The sequence below is a fragment of the Gopherus evgoodei genome, chromosome 8 (assembly GCF_007399415.2).
Source record: "Gopherus evgoodei ecotype Sinaloan lineage chromosome 8, rGopEvg1_v1.p, whole genome shotgun sequence".
NCBI lineage: Eukaryota > Metazoa > Chordata > Testudines > Testudinidae > Gopherus > Gopherus evgoodei.
The window spans coordinates 16,499,227-16,520,944 of NC_044329.1; the positions used below are offsets into that span (position 1 = coordinate 16,499,227).

General features: G+C 49.1%; 1 protein-coding gene across 3 annotated transcripts in view; it reads left to right on the top strand.

The window, feature by feature from the left end:
- ARHGAP26 (Rho GTPase activating protein 26) overlaps positions 1–21,718 on the top strand; it is a 324,497-nt gene that overhangs the window by 154,946 nt on the left and 147,833 nt on the right. For all 3 annotated transcript variants that reach the window (XM_030573096.1, XM_030573098.1, XM_030573099.1), the window contains exon 12: positions 15,395–15,431. In XM_030573096.1, coding sequence (XP_030428956.1) covers positions 15,395–15,431 — 37 coding nt within the window. The remainder of the gene's footprint in view (positions 1–15,394; positions 15,432–21,718) is intronic.

A 21,718-nucleotide genomic window follows, 5' to 3' on the forward strand; every position in this document is an offset into this window, starting at 1 on the left:
TATATACTCCTGCCGGCCCACCCGCTCCTCAGTTCCTTCTTACCGCCCGTGTCGGTCGTTGGAACAGTGGAGCGCGGCTTAGCTGACCTCCACTTCCCTAGCTACTCGTTTTCTCGTATATAATTATGCAGTTATAACACTTTTATATATATATTTGTATGGTTAGTTTAGTTAGCGGGGTTCAGGAAGTAGCCCCTTCCATGAGCCCAGTGCCGGAGCCATGCATGGCTCACCGGGTTTTAAAAAGGGGCCCGGCTTGCCAGAAGCCGCGGCCGAAGAGAGATCTACATGACTCCTGTTTGAAGTGCCTCAGGGAATCACACTTGACAGATAAGTGCCCCATTTGCAAGGCTTTTAAGCCGAGAACAAAAAGGTGCGGGACTTTCACTTGCCCCTCCACCTTGGGCGCGGAGCGATGTTCAAGCGGCGGGCAGAAGCGCCTCCTCGGCACCGGACCCCGCCGGTACCACCAAGGCCTTTCGGCACCGACCGTCGCCGGCACCGATGTCGACTCGGCACCGCTCCCTTCTTCCGAGGTCGAGAGAGTCTACGATTCCTGCTGGTGCCTGGCGGCTCCCCGGCACGCGCCGTGGTTGAGCCCCCTGCTCCCGCTACTTCCGTGCCACCTGCATCGCAGCCAGAGAGCTCGCCTCAGTTGCGTTATCCGGCACCGTCACCTGCAGAGGCACCGATGACTTCGGCTCCGTCGATTCCAGTCCCCCAGGACCAGGGAATCCGCTGCCTGGCAGCTCCCCGGCTCGCGCCGTGGTAGAGCTTACTGCTCCTGCTGCTTCTGTGCCAGCTGCACCACAGCTAGACAGCTCGTCTAAGATGGCTCGCCCGGCACCGACGACGTCGGCACCGTCGATCCCGGTCCCACGAGGGCCGTAGAATCCGGTGCCTGACGGCTCCCCGGCACGCGCCGTGGTTGAGCGTATTGCTCCTGCTGCTTCCGTGCCAGCGGCACCGCAGCCAGAGAGCTCGTCTAGTCGGATCGCCCGGCGCTGACACCTGCTACGGCACCGATGACGTCGTCACCGTCGATCCCGGTCCCACAAGGGCCGTAGAATCCGGTGCCTGACGGCTCCCCGGCACGCGCCGTGGTTGAGCGTATTGCTCCTGCTGCTTCCGTGCCAGCGGCACCGCAGCCAGAGGGCTCGTCTACGTCGGATCGCCCGGCACCGACACCTGCTGCGGCACCGATGGCGTCGGCACCGTCGATCCCGGTCCCACACGGGCCGTAGAATCCGGTGCCTGACGGCTCCCCGGCACGCGCCGTGGTTGAGCGTATTGCTCCTGCTGCTTCCGTGCCAGCGGCACCGCAGCCAGAGGGCTCGTCTACGTCGGATCGCCCGGCACCGACACCTGCTGCGGCACCGATGGCGTCGGCACCGTCGATCCCGGTCCCACACGGGCCGTAGAATCCGGTGCCTGACGGCTCCCCGGCACGCGCCGTGGTTGAGCGTATTGCTCCTGCTGCTTCCGTGCCAACGGCACCGCAGCCAGAGAGCTCGTCTACGTCGGATCGCCCGGCACCGACACCTGCTGCGGCACCGATGACGTCGGCACCGTCGATCCCGGTCCCGCAAGGGCCGTAGTATCCGGTGCCTGACGGCTCCCCGGCACGCGCCGTGGTCGAGCTAATGCTCCGGCTGCTTCCGTGCCAACGGCACCGCGGTCAGAGAGCTAGTCTAAGTCGGATCGCCCGGCACCGACACCTGCTGCGGCACCGATGACGTCGGCACCGTCGATCCCGGTCCCGCAAGGGCCGTAGAATCCGGTGCCTGACGGCTCCCAGGCACGCGCCGTGGTTGAGCTCCTGTTCCGGCTGCTTCTATCGGCACCGTCGATTCCAGTCCCACAAGGGCTATCGAATCCGGTGCCCGACGGCTCCCCGGCACGCGCCGTGGTTGAGCGTATTACTCCCGCTGCTTCAGTGCTGACGGCACCGCAGCCAGACAGCTTATCTAACTCGGTTCGCCCGGCACCGGCACCTACCGAAGCTCTGATGACCTCGGTACCGTGGATCCCGGCCCCACGAGGGCCGTCGAATCCGGTGCCTGACAGCTCCCCAGTATGCACTGTGGTTGAGCCTGCTGTTCCCTGCACGCCGGAGATGTTACCAACGGCGAGGGCTCTCAGTGCCATGACAGAGTCAGTGCTGCCTGACCCGGGCACCGCCGGTACGGGTAATACAGTCTCTTCAAGGGACTGTCCCCTGTCAGTACAGCAGAGCGGCACCGTCCATGATCACGGTCCCGCAGACACTCCAAGTCCTGTCGGCACGCCGGACACCACTGGCAGTCCCGGTACTGTTTTCCTCGGTACTGGTCACACTCGCTGCACCGGTCGGTATCCCGTTCGCCGACCCGCTATCGGCACCGTTCCGACATCTGGCACCGGGGCAGGTACCTTGACTCCTGTAGCTCTTCTCCGAGCCTCGAGATCTCGGTCGACCTCCCGACACCGTTCTGGTTGCGGGTCTGGATCTCGTTCCAGGTACCGATACGCCTCCCGATGCCGGTCCCCGGTGCCGAGTTGGGCAAGGTCCGAGTGAGTCAGAGACTCGGCCCGTGCCTTCTTTTAGTACCTCCATGGCCATCCGGACACGCATCCGTGTCATCCCATATGCGCAGATTTTATGCTCAGGACCACGATCCTGATATCATGGCCAGCGGGCGCCAGCCCCGAAGCAGAAAGAGCCTTGGCGAATGCAAGGTGTACTCTGCAGGGGCCCTGCGCCTCTGGGTAGCAAAGCAACAAGCCTTGCTTAGCTGCGATAATTATAGCACCTGGGTGGAGGAGTTTCTCCCTCGAACCTCCCACCTAGAGTTCGCTGCCGTCTTGGAGGACGGGGGAAAGAATTTACCCTTTGTTGGTAAAGGCATCTTCGCGGCAGAGACAGCCCCAGACTGCGAAGCCTGCTGGACAATAGGGTCCTAATGCGTCTCAGCGTGTATACGCTTGCGACCAAACGCAGGCCTTTATGGCCCCAGCCGCCATACTCTGTGCCTAGCCAGAGGCAGAACTCTGGAAAACGGCAAGGCCAAGGTGGTCGCAGACAAACGTCAGGCCCCCTAAAAAGCCAAAGTCGAGGTCCCTCGCAATTACCACTGGGACCAAAGACGGACCTTCCAAGGTTCGCCGGAGGGCGGTGTACCAGTCGCAGGACGGGATCCTGATCCCGCTTTCTCCTGGCATGGCCCCAGTTACTTTTAGATCGCTGGGTCCTGCGCACGATGGAGCATAGGTACCATCTTTAAATTGCTCCAGCCCTGTCCCCCTTCAGCGGACGAAAGGGGCTAGGGGTTTTACTCCCGTTATGCCCTAGTTCCCCACTCGAACACAGGTCTCAGACCTCCCTGGTCCTGCATGGACTCAACCGGTTTGGGATAAGGTTGAAGTTCTGCATGGTATCCCTGGGAACCATTATTCCATCCTTGCCTCCTGGGGGCTACTATGCCGCCCTGGATAGGAAGGACGCGTACTTTCGCAATGCCATTTTCCCTCCGCACGGGAGATGCCTCCGCTTTATAGCCAGCGGTGAATACTCCCGGTTTACGGCCATAGTCGCCGCCTACCGTAGCTATGTCGGATATGCGTTTTTCCGTATTGGGACGATTCGCTTATCCGAGGAGACTCTGACACACAACCCACTCAGCCGTGGGCATCGTCACGGTCTTATTCACAGATCAAGGCCTGATGATTACTATAGAGCAATCCACTCTGGTTCCCACGCAGAGGTTGGGCTTCCTAGGGGCTATCTTGGTCTCCTACCTAGCCGGAGCCTGCTTATCGCAACTGCGGTTTTAGGCGATGGCATCAATCATCTGAGGTCTGAAGGCTTTCCCAACGACCTCAGCTCGTTCTTGTCTCAGTCTCCTGGGTCCATGGTTGCCCGCAAGTTTGTAACCAAACACGCCAAGCTCCGCCTCCGTCCTCTCCAAGTCCGGCCCACCTCGGCGTACCGCTTGGACAGGGAGCCAATGGTCATGGTAGTCACCGTTCTCTCGAACGCCTTAGGCTCCCTAGAGTGGTGGCTAACCCCCTCCTTGGTGTGGACAGGATGCGGTTTCATCCGCCCCAGCCCTCACTGCCCCTGACGGCGGACGCATCATCTCTCTGCTCGAGTGCTCATGGTCACCTCCGAGCTTAAGGCCTTCGGTCTTCTAGGGAGCTGGCATTCCTCATTAATGCCCCAAAAATCAGAGTAGTCCGCCTGGCATGCCAGGGGTTCCAGCGGCAGCTGCGAGGCCGTTGTATCTCGGTGTTTACAGCCAACACAATGGCCAGGTGCTTCATAAGCATTCAGGGGGGACATAGTCCTCCCCCCTTTTTTGTCAGGAGGCCATCCATTTCCGGGTCTTTTGCATGGCCCGCTCGATGGAGCTGGCGACGTCCTTTCTCCCATGCGTTCGGAACGTCTTATCTCTTTGACTCAGCAGGTCTTTCCTGTCTTACGAGTCATCACTCTGCCCCATGTGAGGCGTCCCGCTTTCCGGAAGTGGAAATGGTTCCTCACACAGACCTGTTCGCTCACCGCGAGTGCAGGAAATGCCAGGTGTTCTGCTCCTTCCAAGGTCTCTCCTCGGAATCGATCTTGGACGCATTCCTGATACCGTGGAACGGCCAACTGCATTATGCCTTCCCGCTGTTCCCACTGGTTCGTTACGTCCTGCTCAAATTCCGCAGGGGCGGAGCGTGCGTCATCATGATCACTCCAGAGTGGTCCAGGCAGCACTGACATACCACGTTGCTCGGCCTGTCAGCCCAGACCTCATCACTCAGGGCAATGACAGGCTTCGTCACTCGGACCTGCAGCCTCTTCGCCTCACGGTGGCTCCTGCGTACCTGAGTTGGGGTGACAGGCAGCCTTCCACCTGGTCAACGTACCGAGCCAGGTGGAAGCGTTTCCTTTACAGCTGCAGTACGCTCGATCTTGCTCCTGCCGAGGTCTCGATCCCCTCTATTTGGCCTGCCTCTGGCCTTCAGCGGCAGGATCTGGCGGTATCATCGCTGAGGATACTCTCAGCAGCCGTCCCTACCTTCCAGCAGGCTAAGATGGACGTTCAGTGTCCCACGCTCTATGGGTTCGAGGTCCCTCAAGGGCTTGGAGCGCTTGCACCCTCGGGTGCGCCGCCCAGCCCCGCCCTGGGGCCTCAACCTAGTCTTGGCCAGACGGGTCTCTGAGATCAGAGCTCTTACGAAGGTTCCACAAAGACAAGGTGCAGTTGTGACCGCACCCGGCTTTCCTCCCTAAGGTGTTTTGGCCTTTCATGTTACCCACAGCTCAACGCAATGGGCATAACCGTTGCACTCCTTGGACATCTGTGGAGTGCTCGCATTATGTTGTGCTGACAGAATCATTTCCTAAGGTGCCCCAGCTCTGCCCCGGTAGCGGGCCAAAGGGAGGGCTTGCTTGTTTTCCTCTCAGAGGATCTCATCTTGGGTGATGGCGGACATCCCCACTTGTTCTGATTTGGCTCATATTTCCCCAAGCCACATCACCGTGCATTCTACCAGGGCTCAGGCTTCATCTGCCGCCTTGCTGGCTCGTGTTTCTACCCACGAGACCTGTCGCGAAGCTCCATTGGTCCTCGGTCCTTACCTTTGCTTCGCAGTATGCCCTGGTTCAGCAGTCAAGAGAGGCTGTAGCCTCTGGCTCGGCAGTTTTATTCTGCCACATTTCACTCCGACCCCACCGCCTTTGTAAGGCTTGGGATTCACCTAACTGGAATGGATATGAGCAATCACTCGAAGAAGAAAAGACGGTTACTCACCTTTGTAACTGTTGTTCTTCGAGATGTGTTGCTCATATCCATTCCGCACCCGCCCTCCTTCCCCACTGTCGGAGTAGCCGGCAAGAAGGAACTGAGGAGCGGGTGGGCCGGCAGGAGTATATATGGAGCGCCATGGTGGCGCCACTCTAGGGGGCGACCTGCCGGCCCACTGAGTTGCTAGGGTAAAAGTTTTCCGACGAATGTGCACGCGCGGCGCGTACACCTAACTGGAATGGATATGAGCAACACATCTCGAAGAACAACAGTTACAAAGGTGAGTAACCGTCTTTTACCACATTTTCAGAGGAGCTTAGCCACTGCAGAGTCCATTAAATTGAATGTGAGGATGGTTTGCTCAGCACTTCTGACAGCTTGGGACTCTGATACTAAAATATGGATTTGGGGCCCTAGGTTTAAGGCACCAAAGTTTGAAAATTTTGGCCTAAATATATAATCTTGATAAAGAGGTTTGTTTCCAGAAATCAAGGTAAGAAATATAGCTACAGTACTACAATTAGCTGGATTTTGAATTTCCCTATTAACAATGTACAGTGGTTTTCCACTCTTTTATTTAGTACCAGTTTTGACATTCCTAGTGAAGACTCTCTTGGATCTAGAAATACAGTCAGATGGGAATAATTAGGGAGGATATTATGGCATTGTGACTGCAGTGCTGTATGTTAGTGATTTGCCTGTAGGTTATTCATTAACCTCTGGTTCAAGAGTTATAGCTTCACCAAATAAACCTGTTCCACAAGATGAGATATGGAGCACAGATTCTTAGCCCAAAAGCACATATTTTCTTTGCCAAACTTTGTAGCTTGTGGAAGTGGACAGTAGCGGAAAGTGAGGAGTATAAACAAAGATGGCTAGTAGTTTCTTATTCCTATCTGTGTTTTGATTTGCTTTTATTTTATTTTTCGTGATGTGATTACCTTGAAGAACTATCAGAAAATTAGTTAGGGTATTTTAACAATAGAGAAGGTAACTCAAAAGTATTTTGCAATATGCTTGAATAGTTATACGTATAGTTATTCTGTCCTGTTAACATGCCAATCTATTTATTTCCAGCTAGTATACAGAAGAGAGAGAATCTCAAAAAATTCACTAGGACAGCAGTTGGGTCAATTTCAATATCCATTTCAACACCAGTACATCTAATACATAGCTAGCCAGGTCTAAATCTTTTTGAATTTGGGAATGATATTTGAAATTGGCCCTTGATGTTGGACAGACCCGAGTGTTACCAACTTGAAGGACTTTATCGCAAATCTTATGTTTCGCAGTGTTTTCCCTTAAAGCCCTACTTTGTGAATTCTGTGATTAAAAAAGAAAAGCAAGTTTCTGTCTCTCTTTTTTTGCCAAGAAAAGCTTCAAAATGTGACTCAAGTATAATCTAAAACAAGGATAGGCAAACTTTTTGGTCCAAGGGCCACATTGGGGTTGCAAAACTGTATGGAGGGCTGGGTAGGGAAGGCGGTCCCTCCCCAAACAGCCTGGCCCCTCCCTCATCTGGCCTCTCCCACTTCCAGCTCCCTGACTGCCCCCCTCAGAACTCCTGACCCATCCAACCCCCCCCGTTACTTGTCCCCTGACCACCCCCTCCCCGGATTCCCTGCCCCTAACCGCCCCAGAACCCAACCCCCATCTAACCCCCTCAATTCCCTGTCCCCTGACTGCTCTGACCTCTATACACATCCCTGCCACTTGACAGGCCCTCCGGGACCCCACACCTATCCAAACCCCCTGTTCCCCGTCCCCTGTCCACACCCTTGCCCTCTGACAGGCCCCCCCCGGACTCCCAGGCTTATCCAACCCCCCAGTCCCCTGACTGTCCGCCAGAACCTCTGCCCCATCCAACCTCTCCCTGTCCCCTGACTTCCCCCTAGGATCCTCCAACCCTCCAGCTCCAGCCCCCTTACCATGCTGCTCAGAGCAGCATGTCTGACAGCCATGCCGCCTGGCCAGAGCCAGACACAATGCCGCACTGCTCAACAGGAGCATGCAACTCTGCCACCCAGAGCGCTGCCCGCACAGCAGCGTCGCTGCGGGAGAGGGGGGACAGCAGGGGAAGGGCCAGGGGCTAGCCTCCCCAGCCGGGAGCTCAAGGGGTCCATAGGCCGTAGTTTGCCCACCTCTGATCTAAAAGATTTGTCACCGTTACTGGCCTAGCTGAACCACTGTCCCCTCTGAATGCACCCCGACAGGTTTCTGGCCTCATGCCTTTCACTTTTTGTGGGGTGGAATCATGTGATTCTTCCTCCAATAGACCAGACCCTGAACACTGGATAGATACACTTTGTGTATTGACTATGCTTTTTCTGGGGTTTGGTACCTGTAGTTCTTCCCTTTGGGAATCTGTGACCAATAGTGTGACTAGACATGTCTACTTCTTAAATCAAAGTATTGTTGAATCTTAACAGTAGGAATAAAGCATAACATAAGAGGAAAAAGAATTTTTAAAACCATAAAAGGTCTGCATGCGTTCCTATCTTACCTAGAACCACTCCATCTTTTCGTAGAGACCCCAAGCCAGCCTCACTTCCCTTGTTGCCCCAACCGATGCACTGTCTATGAGGCTTTTTTTCCATAACTCTCTTCAGCACCTGCCCCTTCCCTATATAGAGAGAGAGACTTCTTCTGATCAAAGTTCTCCATTCTCTCAATTCATGAGCATGGACCCCCTTGGCAATCGCCGCTGATGAGCACAGCAGGAAGTCAGAGGTAGACCACAGAGTGAATGGTTTTATATCGTTCCTCGTGTGTGGGTATATAGGTGAGCCATTGCTCTGCTTTCTTTTGCTTTTCCAGCAGCCTGCTGTTAAGCTGAACAAACCTCTTGTGATAGACCCAGGCCACTTGGGAACAGCAGAGTAGTAGAAGCGAGGAGGGATAACTCAGGGGGTTTGAGCATTGACCTGTTAAACCCAGGCTTGTGAGTTCAATCTTGAAGGGGCCACTTAGGGATCTGGGGCAAAATCAGTTCTTGGTCCTGCTAGTGAAGGCAGGGTGCTGGACTCAATGACCTTTCAGGGTTCCTTCCAGTTCTATGAGATAGGTATTTCTCCATTTATTAATTTTATTATTAATTATTCATATGAATTTATTAATTAGGAGGGAGATATACTGGCCACTGGATAAGCAGTTTTCTGTTCCCTGAGTGACCAGAGCAGGGGCTGCTCCAGGCTAATGGGAACATCTGACTCCAGTTAAGCTGCTAAGAGTCAGGTGAGGCTGTTAAGCATCTGATTCTAAGCCCCCTCTGATGCTATAAAAAGGCTCACTCCAGTCAGGCCAGAGGAAGCCAGGGAGCCAGAGGGGAGGAAGTGTGTGCATAAGCAGTTGGGAGCAGAGGACGTGCTACTGGAGGACTGAGGAGTAAAAGCTTTAACAGACATCAGGAGGAAGGTCCTGTAGTGAGGACAAAGAAGGCGTTGGGAGGAGACCATGGGGAAGTAGCCCAGGGAATTGTTGGTGTCGTGTAGCTGTTCCAGAAGGCACTCTAGACAACTGCAGTCCACAGGGCTCTGGGCTGGAACCCGGGGTAGAGGGCGGGCCCAGTTTTCCTGCAAAACCTCCCAACTCCTGATTGAACACAGGAAGATCTCCAAGGCTAGCAAAATCCGCCAATAAGCGCAGGACCCACCAAAGTAGAGGAGGAATTTTATCACACTCTTCATACCATGAACATCCAATAACCTCATCACAGTATGGTATACCTAAATTATTACAGAGCAACCCCACTTCTGCCAAAGGCTCAGACACTGGACAGCAAATAAAAAGAACCCCGAAATTATTATTTTTAAAAAGTGTCATGATTTTTAAGCCAGTCTCGTGATTCTTATGCGTTTCAGTCCTGACTCATGAATTTTGGATGCTTGGGGCTAACAATAATTAAATCCTGCAAACACAAACAGGCACAATAGTTGACCGCCAAGAGATCTGACCATTCAATCTCCAGGTGCACTGATTTAGTCAAACACTTTAATACATGCGGAAGTGCCTTGCTGAGCTAAGACTTCAAATAGCTGCAAGTCCAGTCTATGGCAGTTGTTGCTCACAAGCATCACAGACTGTTGCAACCTTTTAAACTTTAAACTGTCAGATAACCAGTCTCCTAATTGGCAGCTTTAGGCCGAACGGAAGGATGAAACTGGAGGGTGTTTAAAATGGTATTAATCACGTGCTAATAGGCTCAGGAGAAATTAGTATAGCAAGAAAAGCAGTTGTTAAGAGGGTACTAGAAGGTGTACGTTTAAAATAGGACATTTAATTTAATATCCGTGCTGGTGAAATGGAAGGTATTTGTTACACTTGCTTAGACTCCCTTACATTACTACCAAGTGGTCATAGGCCTAACAAAATCTACGCAAGTCTAACTTTCACCACTTATCCAAACATCTCTTAGTTTTGCCCTGGCTGCAATGTAGGTTTGGTCTTCTGGAGAGCTGCCACATATATCTTTTGCGCTTCTGCCCCTGGTTTGCACTTGGCTAGCTTAGGAGCACTGGAGGCAAAACAATCTACATTACCATCTGTGCTGTATTGAACATAACATTTTGGTACTCGAACATTAAAGGCCAAGTTGACATCTGGCTTTAAAAAAAAAAAAAGATATGGTATCTTGCATTAACACAAACCCAAAACATATCTGGTTTGTACTACCACCTAAGTCAACTGGAGTCTTCACGCAAGTATGGTAGATCCATCCAGTAACCAACTTTCACTTACACAGGTAGATTTAATGCCCTGGGCCTGTGTGCAACTGTCCACAGCTTGTTCAAAGACATTCATATAATCATGTCTTTAAAACCTGATCTGGGCAAGAGCAATGGATGCTATGCCAAGACCCCAGAGGGGACCTTTTCTTGTTCATGCCAGCAAAGTTTTGGATGCACTACACTGACGTTTCTGACAGAAGGACAGATGCTAGTCCTTAAAGCACTATAGAACCCGAGGTTTGGACCTTTTAAATAATTCATTAACAGAACTCTCTCCAAACTTAGAAAACTGGCTCTTGTCCTGTAAGCACCTCTCTTCAAAAATATTGGGTCCTTCCAGCAGATGTGCCTGTTGTGCTTGGGAGAAGGCTAAACATTTCACTTAATACTTCGGATGGTGCTGGATTTTTCATATTGAATGTGAACCGAAATGGAATCATGTCTATTCCAAACCCTTTCCCTGGGGAAAAGGACTCTTTTGCTATGGTGAGGTTCAGGGATTTTTAGGAAGAGAAACCTGGGGTTTTGCAACAGTGAAGTGGCCCAAAACTTCTGATTCCAAAATGCTGGAGGAATCTAATCAAACCACAAGGAGTTGCCCTTTAAGCACAATGGCTTTTTGCAGAATTATTTCAAAATGGCAATCAGCAGAAAGCAGGATTGTTAGAGAATTGGGCTAAAGGATTAACACACAGAGAGGAATTTCTTTTCGCAATGAGCAAGATGAAGGATTGGTCGCATGTCATTTTATAGCTGCGTGACAAACTGAAATACAAATGCTCTTTTTTACTCTCTGCAGACACTTTGCTGTTAGTACCGTCAATGTACTATATGGGTATGTGAACCTTGCAGCCGAGATAGACTCATGCTAGTTCAGCTCGAGCCGGTGTGCTAAATATAGCAGTGAGGATGTTGTGGCACCAGCAGAGGCTGAGGCTTAGCCACCCAAGCTCGAACTCACCCTACACCTTGGGTCCGAGTTAGCCTGAGCCCCTGCCAGTGCTGCACTGTTCACTTAGCTACCCAGAGCACAAGAGCTCAAGCCGAGCTCGCTTGAGTCTGGGAGGCACACTCCCAGCTGGAGTGTAGACATACCCAGTGTGTCTCTGAAATCTGCTTCCCTTCTTTTCCCTTTCTTTGCAGAACTAGTTTCAGTCCCAATCACTCTTGTCTTGTAAGACCAAACTTGAAAAAAAAAAAATGATATGCAGGCAAACAAATCTCTCCTCTGTAGCTTGAATTATGTGGGATCCAGTGAGATGTGTGTTTGGACAGCCACGGATATGTGTGAAAACTAGAACTGTTGATGAGGCAGTCAGTTTGATGAAAGGGAATTTATCTCTAGCTTAAAAAAGGCGCCTAAAGAACAGTGTCACATGACATATCTGGGTGGATGTTGTGCACTAACATTGAGTATATTTCTACTCTGAATGGGATTCAAAGGCAAGGTGTAGACCGCTGCTTGACCCCCCCAGTGAATAAGGGGTTAACCTCCAGCTCTGCTTTGTCTTCCCCCTACAGATGCTTGAGAGAGTGGATTCTTTGGGGATGGAGGGAGGGGTGCTTTGGGGAAAGTCAGACACTTCACAATTAGTCTTAGTTTTTCCATTCACTTTCCTGCTTGTCTTCACATATTTTACTTTGTTTGCTGTGCACGTTCTCCCTTGGGGGCAATACATCTGCTTACTGCAGCTGTTTTTTCTGTCAAGTGACCCCCCTAGCGTACATGTTTAGAACAGTTTTTCTCTCACCAAAGGAATTTCTAGTTTTCAAGTATCATGTACTGTAGTTAGTTTGTGGTGCCGCAGAGGGAGAGATTGAGAAGTATATTTGTATGGAAATGTATAGGCAGAATTGCTTGGATCCTAGCACAAAAGTGACAGTGTCCGCAGTCTGGTCCCTCAATTTTATGGTGGTCCATTAATTTATATATCAGTAGAAGTGCAACTGTGATTTCTCAGTAAGGCCCTTATAATGGTGGCAAGGGTTACCAGCAGAAGAATTCTAGGAATGATAACTTGATATTCTTTTGACGTTCCCTAAAGACTCATCAATTTAAGTGGCTTAACTATGTCTAAATAAAAATATTGCAAAAGCACAGTATGACATGAAGACAAATGATTTTTTTTCAGATGGTTATCTGTATTTAATTGCAGCCATTGGTTCAGTACTTAAAGTTTGTGTAGATCAGTTTGCCTTGTCCTGATTCTCTCTCTACTAAGGGTACGTCCAGACTACCCGCCATATCGGCAGGTAGCAATCGATCCCCGAACGCGCTCCCCTTCGACTCCGGAACTCCACCAGTGCGAGTGGCAGTAGCGGAGTCGAGGGGGGAGCCGCGGCCGTCGATCCCGTGCCGTGAGGACAGGAGGTAACTCGGAATAAGATACATTGACTAAAGGGAATACAGTAGCTGAAGTTGTGTATCTTACATCGACTCTCCCCCTGCCCCCAGTGTAGACCAGACCTAAAACTCATCACAGATGTCAGCTGGTGCCCAAGTCAACAAGGAAGCAAGAGCATGTGCCTCTCTATAAGAATGAAAGGGTGCCTTTTTCCTTTGACCTTCTAGCGGGAGAGGGGAGAGAAGACAAGGCAATGATTTAATAGAAATTGGTTTCCTCTGAAAGACTTGTATCCTCCATAGTTATCAGTTTTACTGTTTTGCATACCTACATGCTCACCCACTTGTACGGCCCTTGGCAGGCTGGGCTGCCTTCCTCGCTTTGTTAATTATGTTATGAAGCTCATTCTCCTTGGCTCATTTATTTGAATCAAACCTAGATTAATGACCCATCTCCTGAACAGCTGATTGCATGTGCCCCTAGGAGCCTCTTGCTCATTGATCAGGCATTTGCTGTGTTGAAGGTGTGTTTATTCTAAAGGGGAGCCTCCCAAGAGCTAGAAACCACATGGGAGAGCAATACTTCGTGCAGGTTAGTTTTCTTGTCAGTTGACTTTGACTCCAGCCTCCTTTCTTTTGTTCTTTAAAGGTGTGAACCTTTATTGCTTGTAAAGTTGAAATAATTGCACATGGTGATTTACAGACAAAAGACAAAGGTTGCAGTCCTAGTCCCACTTGAAGTCAGTGCCTGTTTTGCCATTGACTTCAGTGGGGTGATGATTTGACCCGCTGTCACTACTTTCAAGGGATTTGCAGTCCAAGTTAAGACATACTTGTCAAGAAATGGTAGGAAACTGAGCGAAAAGAAAGGGAGAGGAGCTACCAAACAATAAGATTGTATTCTTGCTTTGGTTAATAACACACATTCCTCGTTTCAAATTCTACTGTTACTTTGAAGGAGCGACTAAAGTTTAGTTTACAGGCCTTGTGATTTCTTCAGAGCTCTGGTTCCAGGAGCCTGACTGCAGTGGAGGAACCACATCAGAGCACTGATAGCAAGTAGGCAGCTTCCTGGCCCAAAGACAGCTGTACTGCGTGTGACACCTACCCGCTTAGATGATATATCTGTCGGCAGCAGGGGAGGCCAGGGTAGTTTTTTAAAGGAAATTTTTCATCATGAGATTGGGTTCCCTCTGCATTCTCCCCACCTCCCTCAGATACACAGCCTAGTGCAGGCTATCATGTTGCTGTCAGTATTCTGTCAAGTGGGGTGGAAGGTCCCTGAAAACTTTCCTTCCTTAGCTGTTAAGAACTGGAATGACAGCCTGCTCAGGGATGTGATTGAACCAATTTCTAATGCTTCTTGTCTCCCTTGCGAAGGAGCTTCACGGCTTAGTTCCCACCCAGAAGAAAGCACTACCCACAGCTTGCAGCATTAACTCTAGGACTGAACACACATTTTTTGGTTCTGGTGGTCTCTGCCACACTCAGGGTTGACCATCTGCCTTGTGTGAATGATGAGAAGTGGTGTACTATTGCAGTGGCTCCCAAACTTTTTAGTAAGGCAACCCATCAATTGCTCGCTTTTTTTCTTTTTTGCAACCCATCCGCAGTCCAGAATCACAGGCCAGCGTCCTTCTCCACCACCTTTTGCTTCTTGCCCTGCGGAGGGGGCAGTAGCCATCCATAGCAGCACTCTGTGTCCCAGCACCACAGCCCTCATCCCAGCCTGGTGCAGAGAGGTGGTCTCGGGGTGGTAGTAGAGCAGAGGAGAGGTTAGAGAGTTAGCCTACCCTGCACTCACCCTGTCATGGTGGCACCTGTCCTGGCACTTCACTTGTTGCAACCTGGCATGCAGAGCCGCAGTGCTGCTCAGGTTTGGTCCTGAGTGGGCGCCAGTGCCCCCTGTGCCAGATCACAACACCACTCACTAAATTTGGCCCAGTTGCCCCTCTATCATGGTATGTTAGCTGACTGGGGTGTAGGCTTCCTCCTAACAGACAACAGAGGCAACCAACAGAACTTCAAACATGTTAGACTGCCTCTTGACAGGGATTTTAGCTGCATTAAGGTAACAGGATTTGAAAACGCCCCTTTTGTGCCCATCAGGATGCATCTTTGGTGATGTGAAAGTGACCAGGACTTAATGGTGCCATGTCATGAAAGACGGAATTGTTGAGGAAGGGAAGGTCTTGTGGTTAAAATACTGGACTGGGATCGAGACCTATATGTGTGGCTCTGACAGAGACCTTGTGTGATCTTGGATAGGTTGCCTAATTTCACTATGCCTTGGTTTCCCCCTGTAAACTGGAGATGATAATTCTAGCTTTCTCCTATTTGTGGTCTTATCTATTTGGGTTGTAAACTCTTGTGGGCAGGGACTGTCTCCGACCTTACCTTCGTACAGCATCCAGCACCAAGGAGCTATGATCTTTGCTGGGGCTTCCAGGCATTTCTGTATTGTAAATGATGCAGCATAATTGTTCTAGTAACTATACATGGAATCTTTATGTAACTAAAAGGTTAAAGACTTCCCTTCTGTTTTCCAGGTCTACAACTCGAACAAAGACAATCAAAGTGAAGGCAGTAAGTATATATACATAATTTTTTTTTTAAGAGCAAGATCTTGTTGCTTGGGAAAACTGATGCATAGTGAGAAAGAGGTGCTGCAAATAGGAATTGCCCTGCACGCCATCGCAGCATGCAATCATTGCTGATGTGGCCATGTCTGTTGCTTATATTTGACTGTAATCATGGAACAGCTTGAATGAGACAAAAGGGACTGGGAGGTGAAATTGTAATTCTTGTCTCATCTGCACTGGAGCATGATGCTCAGATTTCCCCATCCATTAAATTGAGATGATGATGATGATCTGCATCAGTTTGTAAAATACTCTGAGGAATTAAGAGTTAGATATATGAGAGTGATTATTATAAAAAGCAAGTATGATTTTGTTTAATATTATTGATATTTATAAATAATAATAAAAAAGCCCACCAATCCTTCCTTTTCTCCAACTCCACCAATGGGACGGCCTAATAGACCAGCCGCCTTTTTACCAAAAGACTGAGTCTGTGTAGTGTAAAAGTTTTATGGAGCAAGCCAGTGCCAACAGATACACTGGGAAGACCCTGTCTAATCAGATCTCTGAAAAAGAGCCTAAAAGATGGATCTTAAAGACTTGTTATGTTCCTTAGCCCAGACAATCAGTGTGTCCTGGACTCAGAAGAGTACTCCCATTGCTCCTAGGAGGAGCTGTTCCACCTTGTCCCACCTCTCACGTCCGATGTCTCAAAACACTTAATTGGACCATTTTCAATAGGTTTGGGCTAGCATAGATATCCTCCAAATTTCAGCTACTCAAAGCTCTTAAATGCACCTAAAGTTACTGGGCACACTGAAGCCAACCCTTTATTTTTAAACAAGTAAATATTTCAATTGTAAGCTCTCTGCAACAGGAACCTGTCTTCACACTTGCCTGGAAGCACCTTTCACTGTGATACTACATAGACACTAAGGGTATGTCTGCACTACCCGCCAGATTGGCAGGCAGTGATCGATCCAGCGGGGGTCGATTTATCACATCTAGTCTAGACGTGATAAATCGATTCCTGAGTGCTGTCCTGTCGACTCCTGTATTCCACTGCCACGAGAGGCGCAGGTGGTGTCAAAAGGGGGGCGGCAGCAGTCAACTCACCGCGGTGAAGACACCATAGTAAGTCGATCTAAGTATGTCAACTCTGTTTCCCTCCCCCCACAGTGTAGACCAGACCTAAGTGAGAGAATGTTTGTAAATGCTTGCTTTCTTGCAGCTGCTCACAGCTCTTGCTCCTCCACTCCCCCACCTCCCTCTTCCTGACATGGATTAAACCCTGGTTATTGGCTTCATGTGGTTTCTATCACTTTTGGTGTGTTTATTATGCTTCCGTGCAAAGCAAAATGACGAACAGCCAGCGCTGACATAGTGCTTTATGTTCACAGAGGGCTGTGCAAAGGAGTAATACTTTGTCTTTATATGACACCTTGCCTCAGAGGAGCTCAAAGTGCTCATATTTCCATTTTACGGCGGGGCAAAATAAGGCACAGATCAGTTGTCAGGGAGAAGAGAACAAAAATCAGTCAGAACCTTAACCTGGACCTGTGACCTCCCGTAAATTGTCAGGTTGCAAAATGATCGCAATTTTAAAACACACTGCACCTTAGAGTTCAGGTCACATGTCCTTGGGAAGCTTTCTGTGGTCACTTGCATTTTCTAATTCTCCATCATTCCTTTTGTTTAAGGCACACTAAGTTTGCAAAGCCTACACTGGCTCTGCAATGCCTAGGTTAGGCTCTCCATACACAATGCCCCAATAAATCTGGGGGGGCCTCTTGAAGGGCAGTCTGAACCCTTTACATGCATTTGGGCCACTTATCGCAGGCAAGTTTATTTACCCAGTCTGTTTCCTTAGCTTCCACTGGTGTCTAAGTCTTTGAACAGATCACTGGCAACTTTATTAAGGGCGCGAGCTAAGGGAGGTCTGCAGCGTAGAGGGCAGGAGGATGAGAGTCCTGTTGCCATTTTTAGTCAGCCGGTAGCTAAGATGAAAGCCCCATGAGATCATAGGCCTTTGTTGATGTGGGATCCCGGCTGGTGTGAAGCTTATAAATAGAATGTTTTCCTCTGCTGAATCTGAGAAGGGTTATACACACTAATGGGGAATTTCAGACTTGCTTCTGGACATCAAGCTCCTTCATCTGATAGGTCTGACATTCAGCTGACTGAGCAGCCTGGGGTAGCATGGCTTCCCTTTCTGTCCTTGCCACCCACTGGTGCTGACAAATAGAAAATGATTTCAGCCCCACTCCCCTGCTCCTCTCCTCACAATTTCCCCCCCCCCATCTCTCCAAGGCAAGATTTACATCCCTGTCAGTTTTGGTTTTTTATAGAGGTGATGAGTGATACAAAATGGTGCAATGACAGGTAATTCGATACCTAGGTGGGATATGCAGTGCTGCTAACTTTGTCTTAGCCTTGCTTCTGAGTGGTACAATTAGTGCAGCTTGCATTGTCTGAGCCAATCTCTAAATTCACTGAGTTGGAGCTGCAATATTATTAGTTGAGAGGAGGCATGTTAACAGCTGGTTCCTTAGGTACACAGTGACAAAGCAAGGTTTTGCGGATTCCTTCGGGGACTATGTAGGTTACAGCTTGAGGCTCTGTGTCTGACCCTGCTGAAAGGAAGAGAGATTAAAACTTGGTCTGGTAGTGCTGTTTGTACTTGAGATGTCTCCCAGAGTGCATTAGTGCAGTAAGAGTATGAGTAAATATGGTACTCTGTATTTGGTTGGCAGTATGGCTAAGGCCTAGCCAGAACTCCATTCTGGCTCTGGTAAGGACTGGTGGCATTGTAGGGACAGTGTACTTTTACTCTCAAGGTGAAGAAGGTGGCTTAGCTGATTCTTTGTTTCTTCTTGGCTTCTGTTCTTGGCCATGGACTTTGTGTAGCTTTGGGAAAGTCACTAGTTACAGCAGTAGTAAGTGCATGTAGGGTATGTCTACACCACAGTTAAACACCCGTGGCTGGCCTGTGTTAGCGGACTTAGGCTAATGGGCTGTTTAATTGCAGTGTAGACTTTGTGGAACCAGCTGGAGCCTGGGCTCTGGGACCCTGCAAGGGGAGAGGGTCCCAGAGCTCAGGCTCCAGCCCCAGCCTGAATGTCTATACCACAGTTAAACAGCATCTTAGCCTGAGCCCCAAGAGCCAGAGTCAGCTGATGTAGACCACCCCCGGGTTTTCAATTGCAGTGTAGACGTACCCGTAGGCCAGGTCCACACTACAGTGTTAAATCGATTTAAACAGCGTTAAATCGATTTAACGCTGTAACCGTCCACACTACAAGGCACTTAAAATTGATTTTAAGGGGTCTTAAAATCGATTTCTGTACTCCAGCTAAACGAAAGGAGTAACCCTAAAATCGATATTACTAAATCGATTTAGGGTTAGTGTGGACGGATATCGAAGTTATTGGTCCTATTCTTTTACTGAGCTACCCAGAGTGCACCGCTCCGGAAATCGATGGTACCCTGGGACCATGGACGCACACCATCGAAGTAATGTGCCCTAGTGTGGACGCGTAAAATCGATTTTATAAAACCTGTTTTATAAAATCGATTTTACTAATATCGATTTAAAGCTGTAGTGTGGACGTAGGCTAAGTGACCCTTCTCATCAAAGTATCTGGATGCTTTTCAAAGTCTAAGCTGAGGCATTCGAGAGGAGATCAAACACCTTGTTTCTCTGTTGCTTGCAGCTTCACTAGTCAACTGAAATCTAGGATTTAATCAGTTGAGAAGGCCTGGGCAAAGGTGCCTGTCTTTCAGTATCTTCTCCTTTGCCATGCCACATCTGCAAAATGAGGAGAATGCTCCTTGCCTACTTCAGACTGCATTTAGTGTTTGTAAAGTACACCAAGATTGTCAGGTGAAAAGTGTATACGTAAAAGTAAAATATTATTAAGTTGATCTGTGCTATTCTTCTTCACGTGCTTGCTCATGTTGATTCCATTCTAGGTGTGTGCGTACCCACGTGCACAGTTGTCGGAAACTTTTGCCTTAGCGATATCAGTAGGGTTGACTGTGGCGCCCCCTTGAGTGCCACGCTCGTGCATAGGTATATTAGGCGCCGCTGACCCTACACCTTCTCAGTTCCTTCTTACTGCCTGTGACGGTCGAAACGCCTTGTCCTGCAGATTGCAAGAGAATTGGTGGTTCTTTACAGCCTTCTTTGTTTCACAAGCCGCCAAACTCTGAACTCTGAGCCCACCTCTGAGGATACTGCTTGTGAGTCACCTAGAATGGAATTGACATGAGCAAGCAATCGAGTAAGAAAAATTGGTTACCTACCTTTCGTAACTGCTGTTCTTTAAGATGTGTTGCTCATGTCCATTCCATTACCCACCCTCCCACCCCTCTGTCGGAGTTGCCAGCAGGAAGGAACTGAGAGAGTGCAGGGGCAGCGGCACCTAATATACCGACACATGAGCACAGCACTCAAGGAGGTGCCACAGTTGACTCTACAGATACCGCTAAGGCAAAAGTCTCCGACAACTGTGTGCATGAGTATGTGCGCACCTAGAATGGAATGGACGTGAGTAACACATCTCGAAGAACAACAGTTACAAAAGGTAGGTAACCAATTTTTTTTCCATATGGTAACACTAAAGCAGCTGCTCATGTGTTCAAACATACAACTGTGGTCTAGTGCCCTTTAAAAAGTGTGTGTGACTTGAACTGTACCTTTGACCAGCTCTGCTCAAATTGATTCCATAGACAGGGAGGACCAGAGACTGGGCCATTGGCAAGGTTATTTGCCATGTGATCCTAGGTATGGAACCTCCCTACAAATTCGTTAACATTGATTCAGTGATTGATTGCTCCTGTGGAGTCTGTGTCTAAGTCCTGACTCACAGAGCCAACAAGACTATGTTATTGCCCTACTTTCAGTGGTCTGAGACCAGTACATCCTGGAAGTCTGCTTCTTGGCTGCTCTCTTAGTTTACGGAGCCATCGGATTTTATAAGTGGCCAGAGGGCCAGCATCCATGAAGCAATTTTATCCTGCGCTGCTTAGGGAGTAAAGGGAGTGACTTGCGAGAGAGGTGATGGGGTGGACGGATGAGTTTCAGTGAACTTCTAACACTAAGTGTATTTTAATGTCTTGGTTAGCAAAAGCCAGAAAACCTGTCCTGTTCTGCTCTGCACTAGTCTCTGAAAACAAATACTCTAGGCCATTTGGCCTTGATACATCAAAGAAGATGAATGAATACATCCTCCTTCTCCAACTCCACTTGCTCCCCTTTCACTTCAGGATCTGGTTCAATATCGTTTTATAAACTCTTCAAAGACTTTATGCTCTCTACAAGCCACCTCGCTCCCTTCACTTATCCCACACTACCTGATCTCTGTCCTTCATCCAGCTTCTGTGAGAATGTGTTCAATGCAAGAGCCTTCTGCTCTGCAGCTCCTCTTCCCTGTCATCTTGGCATCTCATCAATTCTTCAGCTTTTAAATCACAAATGGAAACCTCATTTTTCCTGGTCTCCGTTGCTTGATTTCTCTTCCCTCCATTCGTTTGTTTTGTTCTGCTGTAAAACACAAAGCTGTATAAGGTAGACTGCAAGGGAGTCTGTTTGATCTTGTGTCTCTGGTGTGGTGTGACATTTGTAAGTCTGGATTCAGCGAAATCAACCTGAGGCTGATTTTCACCCTTTCCTTATGCTCAGGGAGTTGCTGTGTCAGCACTGAATGATGGAATTAAGGGATTAAATAGAAATAATGTACATGGCGGTAGGGTAGTTCAAGATGTTGCATAAGACAGGATAAGTTGCTTGTATTTAGTTAGCAAAAAAGCTGGAATAATGGTGATGCTTGTCAAATGTTGATTAAAGTATCTCTATACCAGATTATAGCATGAATACTATCTTGGATTGATACTCTGATCAGTTTTACATTGAAATACTTCTGCAATAGTGTGTGTGTGTGTGCTCGACTCACATCCATCCACTGAAGTGGGGCATAGGGAAAAACTGAGTCAAGCTGCATCCCCTGAAATTTGGTTCCATGTACTGTACCTCTCAACCTGCCACTGCCCAGTTGCAAGATAAGAGGTTCAAAATGAACGAATAATTAGAGCAGAAGCTCGGTTGCTGTTGGTAAATGACAGTTACCTTCATCTTTGCAATTCTACACTTCTAATGGAAATAAACAACAATATGAGCGAGAGAGTATAGGATGGGGATGAGGAGCATCCTTTATTTTAGAAAATTGAGGCATGCTGACCACCATGTATATCCAAGGTAGATGGGAGGGATCACATTCTCTGCTGCCATTA